General features: G+C 37.6%; 1 protein-coding gene across 1 annotated transcript in view; it reads left to right on the top strand.

Annotated features, from left to right (window-relative positions):
• pwp2h (PWP2 small subunit processome component) overlaps positions 1-20,191 on the top strand; it is a 43,009-nt gene that overhangs the window by 7,579 nt on the left and 15,239 nt on the right. Inside the window, exons 7-14 of the mRNA XM_056763935.1 lie at positions 2,967-3,232; positions 4,125-4,268; positions 4,432-4,502; positions 15,126-15,262; positions 15,374-15,522; positions 18,405-18,552; positions 18,764-18,914; positions 19,993-20,173. Of these exons, the coding sequence (XP_056619913.1) occupies positions 2,967-3,232; positions 4,125-4,268; positions 4,432-4,502; positions 15,126-15,262; positions 15,374-15,522; positions 18,405-18,552; positions 18,764-18,914; positions 19,993-20,173 (1,247 nt within the window). The remainder of the gene's footprint in view (positions 1-2,966; positions 3,233-4,124; positions 4,269-4,431; positions 4,503-15,125; positions 15,263-15,373; positions 15,523-18,404; positions 18,553-18,763; positions 18,915-19,992; positions 20,174-20,191) is intronic.

The following is a 20,191-nucleotide window of genomic DNA, read 5'->3' as shown; positions in this document are numbered from 1 at the left end:
TTTGAGATATTAATTCATGAAATCCCTCCGAATTGTTAATAAATGCCGTCATTTGGTTAATATGTTTTAACGCGTGTTAAGTCTGTTCTAAAATCTTTATGGCTTTAATATATTTTCCTGATCAATCACACTGTTTTTTTGTTGGTATAAATGTGCATGCTCATATTTCACAAGGAAATGTCCTAGCATTATTAGCGGTTGATTCTGATCGACGTACTGTTAATAAGTGCCGTCATTCGGTTGTTAATATATTAATGTTTCAGCACGTTATTTTAATGTATTGCTTGATGTAAGATTGCTTATTCAATAATACATAAAGCAGTGTGTCGTCACGGATTTAAAGCGTAAATGTTCTCTCTCTCTCTCCGTGCATGTAATACTGTAAATGCGTCCATGTGGGGGAGGAGTGAGAACTTCGAATAATTTTAGAATAGTTCTCATCGATCTTCGAATATTATTTTTGCTTTAAATGGCCATCCCTAGTTCTGACACGGGGCTCTTTCACAAACAGGTCTTGATGTGGAGGAGGTATCGGAAGCCCTCATTCTCTGTAAAGCTAAATATCTTTACAAATAAAAAAGGCAATTGCATTGGTTATTACATTGGAACAATCAGAGCTGTAAGGCAGCGGGCAGCTAACGTTAAACTTAAATTATACATCTATGCTACCTTCAAAATCTGTCAGATATAGGTCTCTCAGGAGTAGGGATGTAACTATTATAGATTTTGTTGGTACGATTATAGTCTGAGGAATTATCACGTTGCACGATTATGAAAATGATTATGTATACATTCATTTCTATATTTTTACTTGCCCCGACAAAAATTGTACTTGCCTGCCACAAAAAGTAATAAAATAATAATAATTATGTCTAGTTATTAGTTTGTTTTTTTACATATGCAATCTTGATAAATAAGCTCATAATACCATAATTAGCGTAGCTCTAATAATAATAGTCAATCAGTTAGTAATAAAATTAGAACAAATTATTAAATTATGAGCAATAGCACAAATAAATGTAATAAAGCAAACACACAAATACAATTAACAGAGCTTTTAAGGCATTTCAGGTTGGTCTAACTGTGGTTATTAGGTGTAATAAAATAACCTTGTAAAATAACCCTTCATAGTCTTCCCATGATATTCTGAAATATAGATCAAACCATGTTAAAGTTATTAAAGTTGATCAGTCAGGAGTAAGGTTGGGCATAGTTTCAAATTTATTGATTTCGATTCCAAATTCGATTCTGCTTATCGATTCCGATTTCTAACAATTCTTGATTTCTATTCCAAAGCGGTGAAAATGCAATAAAAGTCAAGCAAGATCAAAAATATTTATTTTGTGCCATTAGTATCAGCTGAACACACAAAAAAGTGTCCAGTGTGAGCCTTCCTTTCGGAGCGAGAGAGAAGGGGGTCTCACGTGAAGCATCATGTGACGTTGTTCTGCCAAATTTTCCTACCCTGTCAGAAAACTTAATATAATCTAAACCACATTGACAAAATAAACAGGTAGGATGATTTTACAATGCAAAGTACCCTGTCAGGTAGTCCTACCAGCTTAAACTAAACACATGAAATAAGTGTACAGCGTTAATACCCTTCAGATTTCCCTTCCAGCAAAAAATAAACATGTAGTATTAATTTACAGCACAATAGCCTATCATATTGTACTATCAGCAAAAAATAAATATGTAGAATTTAATTACAGCGCAATACCCTATCATATTGTTCTATCAGTATTAAATAAATATGTAGAATGATTTAACAACGGAAATCAGATTCCTGTGGCAGTATAAAATAAACAGGTAGGATGATTTTATTGCGCAAAATTGAGGCTACGTTCCGGCAAACAGGGATGCCAACTTGTCGCCTTTCGGCGAAATTCGCTGTGTTGGATCCAAAATGGGTCATTATTGTGATTTGTGTAGATTCGATGAGTTTTTGAAAAAGCATTGTGAGGGGTGTCTGTGGGTTCTTGGACAGAGTCGAGGTGAAGGAAATTATGTGAGTCATGTCCAGGTGTTGTGGAAACAATGTCAAATCACTAGCCAGTTTGCGGGTTATGTTTGATTGCTGCGCAGATTGAGCGCACATACTCAACTCAATAATCAATAATAGATTTAGTCAAATTACGCAGCATTACTGCTGCAAATATGAAAGATTCGATGCATCGCGTTGCAAATGGCTGCTTGTGTCTGATGCACAACTTTTACCTTTTATGCCGATGCACAGATGAAATAGCTGAATCTTCAGATCCCTACCACGTAGCAATGATATTTATATTGCATTATCATGTCTCCTAAAGGTGTCTTCCAACGGGAGCATATAAAGTGCAAATAGTAAGGGGGCCAGTATTTAGCCTTGAGGCACACTAAATCTTAACGATGTGGATCTCGATGTATTTGTGCCAAAGCTCTCTGGCATATTTCTAGCAGTGAGGTATGACTTAAATCAATTTTTTTTGACAAGTTTTAATAATTCTGAAACATGTCAAAAAACATTTTGATCGTCTGCTTTTAAATTGTTTTAATTATGCTAATAATACTTCAAAGGGTTAGCATATGTTAAATTCAAGAATATGTATTATGTTCCCATTTATTATGCATGTTTAAATAAGCCATTGTTTTGTCCTTATCAGTACTTGAACATATCTCCGAGTAGACCTAGTCTGGGTCTGCCAAAAGTCTACTCTATTACAGAGACCAATTATCACTAGCTGCTCTAGCAGGAATGTAAACACAGTGGACTGTGTGTAGCCTGCTCAGGTCAGGATCTATAAGGCAGAGTTTATCATTTGTCGTTGCTGGGGCCTGTGCCAATATGACATCACATTGGGACAAAAACTCAGTCGACCCTGTTTAAGACACTTTCAGACTTATTAGCTGGTGGTTATGTACTTACTGAGTACATATTACATTATATATACATAGGTCCCCTTTAAGCCTCTCTTTTTTTACAACAGATGTACACTGTTAGTCAGGATGGCACCCTGTGTATATGGGAAAGTGACACCGAGCTAGAGGACCTACGGAAAGGCCCAAAATTCTCTGAGAGAAATAAGGTGGATAAGAATAAAACAAAAGACACTGAGGACAATGGAGGGTATGACGACATTGAAGATGTTGGAGAAGAGGATGGAGAAACGAGAGGAGAGATTATTAAAGGAAGCGCAAATGCACCCAAAGAACTGAAAGGCATAAAAAATGTCTGCTATACACAGATAAGCAAGTAAGTTACTTTTCCTAATTTATTTTTTTCATTATGTGGTTTTGCTTCTAGCTAGTAATAAACCATGGCTAAAGCTTTTGGACTATTTGTCTGAAAATTGAGCAAATGACAACTAAATTTAGATTTTCGTGGGCTAATTTCATAAACTGAGATTTTTAAAGGTTTAGGTCATAGTTAGAATGAAAATGCAGTCGTGATTTACTGAAATTTACCACATTAAGTAGTCCTATGTGCAAGCAGATCAATTTTCAGGTTTTAAGTTAAGTATATTCTTATTTGACGAAATGAAAGTGATAGTGGTAAATGATAGTGGGGGTCTCTAGTCACTGGCACTGTTATTTTGGGAGTCACGGGCTGAAAAGTTTGGGAACCCCTGCTTTAGCACCACCATGTTGCCCATTTGTGTTACGCAGTATCTAAAGCTCAAATCTCAATTGATGGCCCGTTTCTTCGCTGTATTAGTGGTTATGTTCACTGTAGACAGCAACGCAACGTATACTCAAAACAAATAAAGTTAGTAGAGACGTTAACTGCATGTGACTACAGTGGTTCAACCTTCATTTAATGAAGCGACAATAATACTTCTATTGCGCAATAAACTTTGTTCAACAAGTTTCTGACTTTGCGTCAGTTTTTAACGCAGTAAGTTTGCAGTGCTTTAGCACCACCATGTTGTCCATTTCTGTAATGCAGGATTTAAAACAGTCAAATCTCACAGTGGTTGTGTTCAATGTGAAATGGCTGTGAAAGGGACATCATGCTTGCAGACCAGTTTAAAAATAAAATGATTGAATGATTAAATTGTAAGTTTAGTCTAAAACATTTATGAAACGGGCCCTAGGGTTATCTCTCAAAGTCCATTCAGTTTTGTTTTTATCTTCCATTAATATAGACACTATTTCAACAAGGATGGTGATTTCAGCAAGTTGACAGCTGCAACCTACCACAAGAAAACGCACATACTGGTGACAGGCTTTGCATCAGGAGTCTTTCACCTGCATGAGCTGCCTGAATTTGACCTCATTCACTCACTCAGGTAAGGCTTCTCAAGTGAATGCTCTTTGTTAGTATATCAAGAGCATCTTGGACAAACAACTGTTTGTACAACAAGATTATTGCTCTATAGTTTCATCTAATGTAATGATATAAATTACATTTAATATAACCTTAGATATGTCATGTTTCTTTTCATATTTCAGTATTTCAGATCAGAGGATTTCTGCCATAACTATGAATCAAACTGGTGACTGGATTGGCTTTGGCTGCTCAGGTAATAAACCTAATGTAACTAGTTTTTTTTCTTCAGAGCAGAATGAATAAATAAGTGAAGTAATCATTTTGAAAAACAGTATGGTTTTTGTTTTTTAAATACTTGTTGCGTTTATTTTGGCCTCATCTGCTTGCCTACACATAGTAAACTTTATAAGCTGTGTATTTTTTTTTACGCTCTCGATGGCGGCGGTCTGAACTCACAGTTAGAAGCGTTCAGTTCCATTCACTATGAAGCATCTCCCTCGTAAATTCTCTCATTGGTGTCTGTTTAGACTGTTCCGGGAATGTCCTGCTCCTAACCATAACTGCAATATGCTTGTGTGTAATGTGTAAATATTGTTTGAAAGATGTGTATCTGGGCGGTATGTTGAGTTTTGGGAATATGGTGATTAGGGGTTAAAGGGATCACGATGTTGGGCTGGCATCATGGTTCCCCTACATGACGTGATTTTCGTCATCAGGAGGATCCGCAGTCGTCCGCATCTCCCGTACGCGTACAGCACGATAAATGTTGACAGTATCGCCACCCCATGATGTTATCGGTATCGTGAGCCATGTATCGCGATCCGTATCGTACCGTGAGGTACCCTGTGATTCCCACCCCTAATACATACACAGTTCACAAAAGTTCTAGCTTACTTGACCGGTAGATCAGGATCGCTGCTACACTACACCGGGTGAGAGATAAGAACAGAAAGAAGACAAGAAAAAACATGGAAACATTATCTTTATGCATTTTAAAATATCAATTTTACTCCATTATAATTAGGGATGTCCAGATCAGGTTTTTTTGCCCTCGAGTCAGAGTCATATGATTTTGACTATCTACCAATACCGAGTCCCGATCCGATACTTCTATAATACATAAAAAAAGAATAAAGAACAGCGCAGAAACAGATCCAGGATGTTCCTTATTTTATATTTAATTCATCTTATTTTAACATTCAACAACTCTGTTAACAAACAGAGCACTTCTTTGAGGTAGCTTGAACAATCAAGTAATAAATAACATAAATTATTTTGGACTTAAGTGCAACAGTAAATATAAAAAAGTCTAATATAAAAACAAGTAGCACCTCAACTTAAAAAACCCGGCATGTAAATAAATAAAAAATAAGTGCCACAGTGTTTGCAAAGCCAGTAATATGCTTTTAGGAACTGCACTCCTTACTCTTACTGTCATCACTCATTGCGATCATTTGTGCTATCTTGACTGTGATGTCCTGCGCCCTCACGCTGTGACTGGGCATTTTTTCTCTCCTCTTCAAATTCTCCTGGAGCGTGAGCTGACTCGTCTTCGGCTGGGTTGCCTGGGTAAACTCGCTGTATTGTGTGGGTTTTTTTTTTTTAAAGTGCCATATCAGGTTTATTGTGTTAAATGTAGCATTTTCCTTTCCACCTCTTGCAATCCCAAGTTTACATATCTCACAGTTTGCTATGGGAATGTTGTTGTCATCAACTTTATAATACCTCCAGACCGCAGACATACTTGCGCTTTCCGCTTCAAGCTGCTTCCATGTTCTACTTTGCCTCATTTAACCAATAACGTCTCTGCAACAAAGTGATGTCATGCCGCATGCGTTGCTGTTTTTGTGTGGAGTCAAGAGGTCTATCTCTGTGCCACCGCATAGCTATAGAGGTGTTAAAAAATAATGAGAAAATATATACACATATATCCGAGTCCTGGTAGGGAGGTAATGTCCGATTCCGACCGAGTCTGAAACCACGTGATCGGGACCGAGTATGTGACAAGTGCAATTTCCGGGTTCCTGGGACTACACCCTCAAACTACACTGTGAATTTATGTTTGTCCGAATGCAGGAGTTTTATCACCAAGGAGCTATCCAGATTTATTTTTGCAGACGTCCTTATGAGAAACAATTAATATCTGAACAGGGCTTAACACAGGTGAAAACAATAATTGGTGATGAGTCATGGTAATGTCTGTAGTGCCCTATGGTAGAACTTGAGGAAGATCATAAGGATGATTGTAACAATAGTAGAGCTGAGAATCTTTACTTGCCTCAAGATTAGACACACCTCCTTCAATTCTAATGTATTATTAATAATACAATCACTTTTATTTACAAGCTGTTTTCAAAGTCAAGAACATGTTTTTCATGTTTGTTTTCTCGAAGTTAGACAGCCATAATATTGGATACAAAACACTTCTGAAGTGCACTGTAAACAGTGCTTCTAAAACCGTGTTTTCCAACCCTGGTCCCTGGGCACACCTTCCAGAATGTTTTAGTTCTCCTATATGAAACACCTGATTGATGAGTTGAATCAGGTGTTCTATATAGGGCGAGATCTGAAACATCCTGGAAGCTGTGCCCCGAGGACCAGGGTTAGGACACACTGCTCTAAATGACTCTTATGGGAGATTTTTTTGGCTTTGTGGGGACTTGCAGAAAGACAAAAAACCCATATTAAAGACAGCCAATGTGAAGAATATTTAAAACAGAATATAAAAATGAATAAATGAATAGAAACTGCTATATATAACACACAGATATACAGTTGAAAGAAAAAGTATGTGAACCCTTTGGGCTTACTTGGATTTCTTCAAAAATTGGTCATAAAATGTGTTCTGATCTTCAACAATAGAGAAACACAGTCTGCGTAAACTAATACCGCACAAACATTATACGTTTTCATGTTTTTATTGAACACAACATGTAAACATTCATAGTGCAGGGTGGAAAAAGTATGTGAAACCCTAGGCTAATGACTTCTCCAAGAGCTAATTGGAGCCAGGAGTCAGCCAACCTGGGGTCCAATCAATGTGATGAGATTGGATGTGTTGATTAAAGCTGGCCTGTCCAATAAAAAACCCACACCAGTTTTGAGTTTGCTGTTCTGAAGAAGTGTTGTCTGATGTGAACCGTGCCTCGCACAAAAGAGCTCTCAGAAGACCTACGATCAAGAATTGTTGACTTGCATAAAGCTGGAAAGGGCTACAAAATTATATCTAAAAGCCTTGATGTCCATGTGTCCACGGTAAAACAGATTGTCTACAAATGGAGAAAGTTCAGCACTGTTGCTGCACTCCCTAGGCGTGGTCGTCCTGTAAAGATGACTGCAAGAGCACAGCGCAGAATGCTCAATGAGGTGAAGAAGAATCAAGTGTCAGCTAAACACTTACAGAAATCTCTGGCACATGCTAACATTTTTGTTGACGAATCTACAATAAGGAAAACATTAAACAAGAATGGACTTCATGGGAGGACACCACGGAGGAAGCCACTGCTGTCCAAAAAAAACATTGCAGCACGTTTGAAGTTTGCAAAAGAGCACCTGGATGTTCCACAGCACTACTGGCAAAACATTCTGTGGACAGATGAAACCAAAATTGAGTTGTTTGGAAAGAACACACAACGCTATGTGTGGAGAACAAAAGGCACAGCACACCAACATCAAAACCTCATCCCAACTGTGAAATATGGTGGAGGGGGCATCATGGTTTGGGGCTGCTTTGCTGCCTCAGGCCCTGGACGGATTACTGTCATCGATGGAAAAATGAATTACAAAGTTTATCAAGACATTTTGCAGGAAAACTTAAGACCATCTGTCCGCCAACTGAAGCTTAACAGAGGATGGACGATGCAACAGGACAACGACCCAAAGCATAGAAGTAAATCAACAACAGAATGGCTTCAACAGAAGAAAATACGCCTTCTGGAGTGACCCAGTCAGAGTCCTGACCTCAACCCGATTGAGATGCTATGGCATGACCACAAGAGAGCGATTCACACCAGACATCCCAAGAATATTGCTGAACTGAAACACTTTTGTAAAGCGTAATGGTCCAAAATTTCTCCTGACCGTTGTGCAGGTCTGATCTGCAACTATAGGAAACGTTTGGTTGAGGTTATTGCTGCCAAAGGAGGGTCAACCAGTTATTAAACCCAAAGGTTCACATACTTTTTCCACCCTGCACTATGAATATTTACATGTTGTGTTCAATAAAAACATGAAAACGTATAATGTTTGTGCGGTATTAGTTTAAGCAGACTGTGTTTCTCTATTGTTGTGACTTAGATGAAGATCAGAACACATTTTATGACCAATTTATGAAGAAATCCAAGTAAGCCCAAAGGGTTCACATACTTTTTCTTTCAACTGTATATATACAGCGGGGGAAATAAGTATTTCACACATCAGCATTTTTATCAGTAAGGGGATATCTAAGTGGGATATAGACACAAAATTTCCACCAGATGTAGCCATCAAGCCAGATATTGAATTCATACAAAGAAATCAGAACATTTAAGTATACAAGTTCAGTCATAATCAATAAAGTGAAATGACACAGGGAATAAGTATTGAACACATGAAGGTAACAAGGTGCAAAATGGCATAGAAAGCCAGGAGATCGCCTGAAATCTGTCAGTATTGAGAGAGAAACCCTGCCCCCTATCACTACTAATTGATATCAGCTGCTTTAGTCCTAATTTATGGCCTATAAAGGCTTCTCATTACCTAGGAGGCACACAGGAAAGACTTCATGAAGTGTAAAAGCAAAGAACTCTCTGTAGAGCTTCGTAATGAGCACTGTGGGGGCCATTATCCGGAAATGGAAAGAGCATCAGTTCACCATAAACCGGCCACGATCAGGTTCTCTACGTAAGATCCCTGTCCGAGGAGTCCAAAGAATAATCAGGAGTGTTCTCCAAGAGCCGAGAACCACTCGGGCAGAACTTCAGGAAGACCTTGCATCAGCAGGTACTGTTGTTTCAAAGAAAACTATAAGCAATGCACTGAACCGCCATGGCATCCATGCACGCTCACCACGCAAGACTCCATTGCTGAACAAAAAGCATGTTGAGGCTCGGTTAAAGCTTGCGAAAGAGCATTTGGAGATGCCTTTGGATTATTGGGAAACTATAATATGGTCAGATGAAAGCAAAATTGAACATTTTGGCAGTCATTCTACACACCATGTTTGGAGAAGAAATGGCACTGCCCACCACCCCAAGAACACCATACCAACAGTTAAGTTTGGGGGTGGAAGCATAATTTTTTCGGGCTGCTTTTCAGCAAGGGGTACTGGTAGACTTCATATTATTGAAGACAGGATGTATGGAGAAATGTACCGGGACATTCTGGATAAAAATCTGCTGCAATCTACCAGAAAGCTGAAAAGAGGGTGGACATTTCAGCAAGACAATGATCCCAAACACAAGGCCAAGGACACAATGAAGTGGTTTCAAAGAAAGAAAATCAAGCTGCTTGAATGGCCCAGTCAATCACCTGACCTAAATCCCATAGAAAAGAGGCCCAAGGTTTAAAGACCATTTGTGTGGAAGAATGGCCCAGAATCACTCCTGAGCAATGCAGACGACTGGTCTCTCCATACAAGAGGCGTCTAGAAGCTGTAATCACCAACAAAGGCTTTTCTACAAAGTAATATATGGAACGATATTCCGGACATTATTAAAATGGAATTGCAAATTGTATTTGCAATTGCGTTTTCAATTTGTGGACGCATGAAATGTGCCATAATCCAAACGCAATTGCAAATCGCGCATTACCGTTTGCATTTTCGTTTAAGCAAACGCACACTGACTGACAAATTTCAAATGTAAAAGCAAAGTCCGTTTGCAACTGTGTTTCCCATATCTTACGAGTTTTGACCCGGTCATATTTAAATGGTAATTTCAATTACCACGTCTGTTTTTTCACTTTCTCAGCGTCGCGTGTGTAGCCAGCCAAAACTCAAATGGAATCGCAATTCCCTTAGTATTTCCATTTCCGATGCCTTACACGGAAACCTGTCAATCAGTGTCAAGGGTGGGATTATGCTATGGGGCGTGTTTGTGTTGGGAAGTGACGTCACTCACAGTCGACGGTCAAGAAGCGATGCCCTGAAAATCCGTGTGTCGTTCGTTCTTTTCATATTCAATTGAGATTTCAAAATCGGAAAATTAAAAAACAGTTTGTTATTTCGTTATTCGTTTATAAATGTAATACCAAAAAACAAATAACGGGTCATTTTTCGTACTTTTGATTTAATGCTCAGATCAAAAATAGGAAATGAAATAAAGGGGGCACGACCGATTTTGATATTTAATTTGTTCGATTTGTGTGAATCGGAAGTTATCTTCGTGTGTGTGTTGCACTTGGAAGTTTGCCGCAATGGCAAAAAGTTAAAACAAGCCTGAAAAACCTCAACCTTGCAGTGATTGACTCAGTATTTTTTTTTTGTAATTTCGTATCGACACCATGGCCGCACTGGAATCATATGCTGATTTAATTAAAGACTTATTTGAAACTGAAAGACACATAAAGAGATTTTCACTACCCTGCAGAAGATGGGTATCCAGCGATGTTCTGCTACAAAATGCTACAATAAAAATATCTGCTTTTTGGCTAGATGTTAAGTCACGAATACTGGGTATAACTCCAATGTTGAACGTCTAACGCACCCTCAAAGAAAGTCGAGATATGGCACCCCAAATTTTCCCAATAACCCCAAAATGCTACAGCATAACTGTTTTCTTGCATGACGATAGACATCAAGACAAGGTATAACCTAGCTGTGGAACTTTTAACGCACCATGAAAGACATACTTGTACAAAAACACAGTTCTGACAATAGACATTTTCTGTACATACAACAAGTGACAAAGTTTACTTAAATCTATATACATGTAACTACATAGCAGTAATATAATGTGTGTATAATGCACTGGCAAAGACCAACAAGAGTATAATAAATTGTATAAGAGCGATGGATCAGAATTTTTTTGAATAAGCTTTATTTTCCGATTGTGCACACACAGACAAGCAACGTGTTGTGGTTTGAGGAGCTCAGAATGAAAAAAATACAGTATAGACAAACACAGGAAATGGAAAAAATTAATATATAGAATAAAATACATCAATGATGAAAATAATTAATTTACATAAGAGGTAAGAGGGACAGTTAATTATAGATATGCAAAGTATAACAGAAAGGTGTATACTATGCTTTTTACAAATATACACGTAAATTACTTAATAAACCGTACTGCATGCTCTGCACTAGAATACTGCACTTTCAAACATGTAGGTACTTTTGGATTTGATTAATATTCATGGTGGAGATAGGCTGCCTAAAAAACTGTTCTATCAAAGTAATATAGGGAATGGTAAGGGGAGTGGGTGATGGAGGTTCCACGGTCATCTCAAGGGGCATTCAGCATGTCATGACTTAGAGAGCAAGCAGCAGCCCATCATCTGTGAACTCTCTCTCACACACACACACACACGCACGCACGCACGCACGCGCGCACACAGACACACACACACAAAAAAGTTTTTACTTTAAAAACGTAAAAGAAGAGAAACGCGAGATGGTCCCTAAGAAGCTAAGCGTGAATAAGAAACTGCGAATAAGAAGCTGGATTCAGCCTCGTCTCATTTCAGAACATCGCTGGATACCCATCTCCTGCAGCGTAGTAAAAATCTCTTTGTGTCTTGACAGTTTCTAATAAGTCTTTAATTAAATCAGCATATGATTCCAGTGCGGCCATGGTGTCGATACGAAATGATACACGGATTTTCAGGGCATCGCTTCTTGACCGTCGACTGTGAGTGACGTCACTTCCCAACACAAACACGCCCCATAGCATAATCCCACCCTTGACACTGATTGACAGGTTTCCGTGTAAGGCATCGGAAATGGAAATACTAAGGGAATTGCGATTCCATTTGAGTTTTGGCTGGCTACACACGCGACGCTGAGAAAGTGAAAAAACAGACGTGGTAATTGAAATTACCATTTAAATATGACCGGGTCAAAACTCGTAAAATATGGGAAACACAGTTGCAAACGGACTTTGCTTTTCCATTTGAAATTTGGCAGTCAGTGTGCGTTTGCTTAAATGAAAATGCAAACGGTAATGCGCGATTTGCAATTGAGTTTGGATTATGTCACATTTTATGCGTCCACAAATTGAAAACGCAATTGCAAATACAATTTGCAATTCCATTTTAATAATGTCCGGAATATCGTTCCATAGTAATAAATAAAGTGTGTTCAATACTTATTCCCTGTGTCATTTCACTTTATTTATTATGACTGAATTTGTATACTTAAATGTTCTGATTTCTTTGTATGAATTCAATATTTGCCTTGGTGGCTACATCTGGTGGACATTTGTGTCAATAGCCTTCTTAGAAAATATAGTGAACCTCGGTAATCGCTGCATCCCTACTCCGGAGACATGGAGTTAAGTTGTATTCGGACGTGCCTTAATGCCTTGAATATTTTAATGTACAATACGACTCACTTCTATAATCGGTACAGCGCTGGTTTCTTTTGGCTAACTTTTTTTTCCTGTTATGAAGCAGTTCACTTTAGCGGATTAGTTAACGTTGGTATAAGAAAACCTTTGTGCTTGCCATTGTAATGAGTTTCAGGGTGACTCGCCAGAAGTCACGCTTCATGTTTGCTGTGTTTTACCGGTGTTTGTGAAGGAAAATAAGACGCGGTAACAGTTTATTTTATTGTGCCCTTATTACACATTACATGTATTTGCTATACATTATGCAAAATGTAACTACCCCTAAGCCACACCCTAATCCTAACCCTATAGTAAGTACACATAGATAATTATTATTACTCTGTACTTAAATGTATAATAACACCGTAACAAAGGTTTTGTAAAATAAAGTGTGACCTAAGATATTTTGTAAACCGCACGTAGACACAGAATATATGTCTGTATCTCTCTGTCTCCCAGAGACGTTCTCTCTACCGCTTATATTATATTAGCAGCAGATAGGTTTCAGCTGATGCCCGCCAGGTGGGAGTCCGTGGGACAAGAATATTTTCAGCTTTTTTTTATTAGTTTACAAAAATGTCAGTACATAGTGTTTGTATTAGTTTTAATTATCATTCATTCATTTTTATTTAGCATGTCACTGAAGAATAGTCAATCAACAAAATTATCACTTCCACTTTACCATAGTAGAAAAAAAATGAATGGTGGGCAAAGGTGCCACAGAACTGTTTGTTTTCTTAAATTCTTCGAATGATATCATTTTGTGTTCATCAGAAAAAATAAAATGGTTATATACTATTATATTATATAAGTCAGTCAAGGTCTAGTCAAGGTGCCCCAGAAATCTCAGTTGCCAACATTCTTCCAAATATCTTTTTTGTGTACAACCAAACAAAGGAATTCAAACAGGTTTGGAACAAATTGACGGCGAGTAATTAATAACAGAATTTTTATATTTGGGATAACTATCCCTTTAAAGGGCGGTAATGTTGTAATAAGAACCCCTCCTCTATGTCAGAAGAGGAGTGAAATCTAATCGGCTCATTTTCTCACATGCTTGCGTTGGTAGATGCACTTGGGACCCGATTATAGCACTTAAACATGGAAAAGTCAGATTTTTATGAAATGTCACATGTAACAGTATAGGGCTGGGCGATATGGCAAAAAAATATATCAATGATATGACGCTCCATATCGTTTGATATCGATAATTTTTGACCTTTTTTTAAGTAAAAATGACAAGTAGAACAGTTAGTATTTAATCACTGTATTTTAACTGACCCACATTATTAAGGCATACAGCAAATCAAATTAGTTTTAGCATTAAAAAAACTAAAAAAAAATATTTTTAACAAAAATAAAGATATTAAGATAAAAGTTTAAACAAAATGTAACTTTGAACTTAAAATGTTACAAAATTCAATTGAATGTAAATATGAAACAATCAAGGCAAACTTTGAGGTAGATCAACAACAGCATCAGTAATATGTAATACCAACAAACCTTTATAACAGTAAACAAAAGCCTGACTTCTCCACCATGCTGAGCGGCAGCATTTCTTGTGCAAGGAAGTACGCTATTGCATGGGTAATGTCTTTATCGCTTTAAATATCTATCATATGGCATTGTTACAGAGTACCTCTCCATCGTGGACTGCTTGTGGGTTAGTTTGTTGACTTGAGGTTGATGGGCGACATGCTGGTTATTCCAAAGGGTGGCAGCGGTTTAGATGGTGGTATAAATTGCTTGTGTTTCCTTGCTTAGACGGGACTTTTTTTTTACATCGCTTACACACTACGTTCTTATGATGTTGGTCGGCAGAAAATAAATAAAAACTGCCACACTTGCGAGCTGACATCTCCCTTTTAGTTCACAATTTCCTCGCTGACGGCAGGCACACGGCACTCATCTTGCAAGTGTTCTAATGTCAACATGGCGATGACGCAACCAAACTGAGACTAACGCAACCCGGCAAATTAGATCTTATTGGTTGTTTGATTGTCAATCGTAGCAGGCTCATGTAACAAAACATTTTATAGGCTGTTTAAGATCTTCGGACGTCACGGGCGCGCACATTTTAAGGAAATTATCCAGCGCTATATCAAACTTTTTTTATATTGATATCGACAATGTTGTACCGTCGATAAATATCGATATCGTTTTATCGCCCAGCCCTATAAAAGTAATAATAGTAACATACTTCAAATCCGAGTTTTAACATAAACATTGGTGGGCCTCAAGTGTTTTTCCCCTCATCTAAAATGTAGTGGTTTGAGATTTCCACATAGTGAAAATAGGGATTAAAGTCCACATGTTGTTTGCAATGAAATTTTATTGTTCTCTTGTTGAAGGTCTGGGTCAGTTGCTGGTTTGGGAATGGCAGAGTGAGTCATATGTGTTTAAACAGCAAGGACACTTCAATAACTTGAACTCTTTGGCTTATTCACCTGATGGACAGTATATTGCCACTGGAGGGGATGATGGCAAGGTAAGTCTTCTACAGTTTTTTTAATTATTAGGAGAAATAAGTGGCAGATAATTAGGGTTTTAACATGAAATGCTAGAAACCTATTGTTTTTTCATTGTTCTTTCTTTTCAGGTTAAAGTGTGGAACACTAACAGTGGCCTCTGTTTTGTGACATTCACCGAACATTCCAGCAGTGTAACTAGTGTTGCCTTTACGTCCAGTGGCTTTGTGGTGGTTAGCGCATCACTAGATGGCACCGTTAGAGCATTTGATCTACACAGGTATCTGTATATTCTAAGAAATGTTTTTATAAATGTTAAAGGTAAAGAAGTTTATTGTATTAGGAATAACGAAGTACTTAAAACTCTCTGGATTCAACAGGGTCAGATTCTACCCTTCTTTTTTGCTATTTAACACTTAATAATAATATTAATAAATCTGGAGCCAAATTAGGGTGGGATAATGAGCTAAATCTAAAATCTTTAATAATAATTTAAATAATAATAAAAATATGAAAATACTAATGTATCACTTTACTTATTGAATGTATATTTACTATCAGGATTTTAATAGACTTCAACCAGCATGACAAAAAAAGTTTTGGACAAGATTGCTTACTCAACCTTTAACTGTAATAATAACAGCTTGAAACAGGGGTTCAACTGCAGAATATAAATGAAACTTAATTTGCATGCAGCTCATCAAAAGCGAGAGAGGGACACACAATCGATGGTCTGCTCCCACTTTGTTTTTGAGCTGCCCTCCACACGCCTGAGTTAAATCAACCAATGATAAATTATCGATCTTAAAGACTACTTCCACATTGCACATAGGTTGCGATGTTTTCTGTATTTATTAATCATGTATTAAACATTTGAAATTATATAAAAAAATATGAAATGTAAATTAAAACAGCCTATAGAGTTTTCTGTCGTATCACTTACCACCTATTCAAGTACCACTTGTGGTATACGTACCACAGTTTGAGAACCACTGATTAACTGATTCATACATTTTCACAAAACAGAAAATGGCACTCCTGCTTATTTTCTATTGCTAAACTGTGTTTTATTTAATTTTCCGAATCTGACTAAATGAAATCTCAGGAGAGACTATTGCAGGTCGCCGCTAAGACATTAATAACTATCACTTGTTCCAGAAACGGCCACATGAGCCACTTACGACAGAATACAGTCTTCTTTAAAGATAGTTTGGTGTATTAAAGAAATGTTAGAGCTGTTAAAACTCCTGATAAAATGCCGCACAAGCAACGTGCAATTGCCCATGATCAATAAAACGTACTATAAAGTCAAATTGTAAATTCTTAAAGTAATTCCAGGTTTCACTACGTGAATTGCTCTTTTGTAATAAACTCTCACGCTCAAAAGTATGTTTGAATCCATTTTAGGCATACGAGGGAAAGACTAAAAGTAAAATCAGATGGACCGAAAAATTAATAATAACATTTAAGGTGATCTTCACAGGATTTCGTGCCCTTAAAAGGCACAGCAGGAAGGTTACACAGCACTCCAAAATACATTTTTGTAACTGGTGTGTGCACTTGCAACAATAGTTACGGTAATACAGTATTGACGATACTACAGTTTTGAAAACACTTTGGCATCTCCAGTATTTTTTAGGGATGCTCCGATCCGATATTTGTATCGGAAATCGGCGTCGATACTGAATAAAATTCTAGATCGGGTATCGGTGACAAATTGCACCGATACCCGATCTAGCTTACATAAAATTTCTGCTAGGCGATGTAAAAGTTCATGGAGACAACGGCGCTTAAACACTCTCGTGGCTGTGCTTTGCGAAGCGTGTGACATCATACGCTAGCAACGTGCTCTGTACGTAGTGCGCGTGAACAAGCGAACGTACCTTACATTGAGCAGCGAACAGCATGGAGCGACAAAAAATATCTGCCATTTAGATTTATTTTAGAACAGCTACGCCAACAAGTTACACCGCTGTTTGCAATACATGCGAAGTAAATGTTCCGAGGGGTTGTGATAAAGCTGTTCATTATAATACTACTAATTTAAGCACGCCGAGTTCAATAAGCTGAAGAAACTAAAACGAGACGGTACGAAGCAGCTAACTTTGGAGGAGACAACGAAAATAATTCAGAAATTTCCATCTGGTAGTGTGAAAGCAGCGAAAATCATTGAAAGCATTTTGAATTTCATGGTAATGGATTTGCAACCGCTGTCCGTCGTTGCGAACAATGTCTTCAGACTCCTTATAAACCACCTGGAGCCGCGGTACGACATGATGAAGCGTAAATATTTAACTGAGACCTGAACTGTACCAAAAAGTCTGCAAACATGTATACGAAAAAAATAAAGATGTTAATGCGGTGAGTTTTGTGGATAATTTGACTTTGAATTTCTATTTGCACCGACTAAACTATTATATCTTTTTTCCGTTTATTTTTACATGTGCAGCACAAGCTAGGGAAGCTAGTGTTTTGTTTATCTTTCGGTGTTGGATGTTAAATTTGATTTCCACTAACTTTAGCTTAGTTTAGTGGACTTTGCTTTAATGACTAAAGCATTAAAAAGAGCTGATTCCTGTTTGAATATCTAAAGCAGTGAAGCTATTGCTTTTTTGCTCAATTTCAGCTGCTTTATTGTTTATTGTGCATTGATTTTTTAAATTATATTTGCACATAACAGTTATTAAGAGATTTTGTTTCCATTTATTAATACTTGTCTATCAAGCTAGTGAAGCTGTTGTTTTATTCAGCTGCTTAATTTGCACTTTAATTTTGAATTTCAAGTTTAAGATAGTGAACATTTTGTTTTATTTTGCTGGTTTAATAAATAATTCACAAAATTTGTGAATCATTTGTTTGTTATTTTGTTTTACGGGGTCAGGAAATTAATGTTAAGTCGAGCTTGATGTCTTGCACAGCAATGCACACAGTTTATTAAGTAATTGTGCACTTTAAAAATGTTACCTCAGTATCGGATCGGTACTCGGTATCGGCCAATACTGAATCTCAGGTATCGGAATCGGTATCGGAAGCAAAAAAGGTGGATCGGAGCATCCCTAGTATTTTTAAGCTTTGGCATTGTGGTCCTTAAGTGGCACCGGTGCACCGTGCATCCCTATTTTGGAAAGTTCGAATTAAGATTTTTTTACTTTTTTATTTCAGGTATCGTAACTTCCGTACTATGACATCTCCACAACCTGCTCAGTTCTCCTCACTGGCGGTGGACAGTAGTGGGGAGCTGGTGTGTGCAGGTTCTCAGGACTCTTTTGAGATTTTCCTTTGGTCTTTGCAGACTGGACGGCTGCTAGAGGTCAGAGACCACTGAATAAGTGTGCTGTTTCCTAGTCCCTTGTTACATGCGTAATAAATTTTTTGGTATTGTGGATTATGATGTAAATTAGGAATGTCCAGCAAAGGCAAACAACCAATTTGAAATATGTTTAGGAGACTGTTAAAGTTCCATCAGATTGTTCAACTACAGTCCGTTCATATTTAATTCAGCTTTTAACTCTATGGTGCAGGTGCTCAGCGGTCATGAAGGTCCTGTCAGTAACTTGTGCTTCAGCCCAGTCCAGTCTGTGCTCGCCAGTGTGTCATGGGACAAAACTGTCAGACTGTGGGATATGTTGGACAGCTGGCAGACCAAAGAGACTTTGTTGCTCACCTCAGATGGTAAGTTCACAACATGTCAGGTGGAAACCTGGCGCCGGATTTACGAAACTGTTCGTAAGACAAAATCTAAGATCGTTCTTAAGATCAATTATAGGAAGTTTGTTAGAATGTTTGTGAGAGCGATTCTCAAATATTTTATTAAGAACATTTTTGTAGGAATAATAATATGATTGCACTCGCTTGCTCATGTGGTAACTGTAGCTGTTTATCTAAAAAACTTTGTGTGTAACAACAACCAAGTTGCATTCTTATATAGCATATACATATTCGCATTAAACGTCATTTTTCATATTTCTTTATAAATGCCACCAACTGGCAGCAGAAAGTAGCTTTAGCATTACTGTCTCACAGAGCTTGTAACAAAAGGGGAGTACTTCATTTGTCACACCTTTTTTGTATACCTTTGGTATACATCTTCTAAGGTGAGCGTAGCAGAACATCATGCAATTACTTTTACGGATCAACTACCACTGTGGTAACAGATGTGCAACCATTCTATTTTATTGTGGAGTGAATAAGTCATCTTGAAATAAAAAATCTTAAAAGGACAGATCACCCCAAATAAAAAAATCGCATTCAAAGCGTTCAAAAAATATTCTTATTACAATAGTTTTTGTGTTTTACTATGGCATAATACTTGTCACCTTCTCCGTTTCGAGTCACTCTGTCCCAGAATAATGTAAAAAGCACTCCGTGTTTAATAATGAAAGCTAAAGTGAGCTAGACCTATCATTATTATATCAAAATGTAATATATCAAAATATAAATATAATCTGTCCTCATTTACTCACCCTTGAGTTGTTCCAAATCTGTATACATTTTTTGGTTCTGAAGAACATAGAGAAAGATATATGGAAGAATGCTTGTAACCAAACTATTGACTACCAAAGTAGGAAAAATTACAATGGTGGTCAAAAGTGCCTCAGAACTGTTTGCTTTTCTTCATTCTTCAAAATATTTTTCTCTGTGTTCATTCGAACAAAGAAATTTACATAGATTTGGAAGATTTGAGGGTGAGTAAACGATGAGAAAAATGTTGTGCTCCTTTAACAGATTCCTTTTACCTGCACCTTTTCAGGACTCGCTGTAACATTTCGTCCTGATGGTCAAGAATTGGCAGTGACCTCCCTAAATGGCGAGATCACGTTTTGGGACCCTCAGACTGCAGCACAGACTGGCACAATCACTGGCCGTTCTGATTTGCAGATGGGACGTAAAGAGACCGAGAAAATCACTGCCAAGCAATCTGCTAAGGGAAAGTACGTTGCAAATTTTAA

Source organism: Triplophysa dalaica, chromosome 2 (genome assembly GCF_015846415.1).
Source record: "Triplophysa dalaica isolate WHDGS20190420 chromosome 2, ASM1584641v1, whole genome shotgun sequence".
NCBI lineage: Eukaryota > Metazoa > Chordata > Actinopteri > Cypriniformes > Nemacheilidae > Triplophysa > Triplophysa dalaica.
The sequence above is the reverse complement of the archived record's forward strand: the minus strand, read 5'-3'. Positions and strand labels throughout refer to the sequence as shown.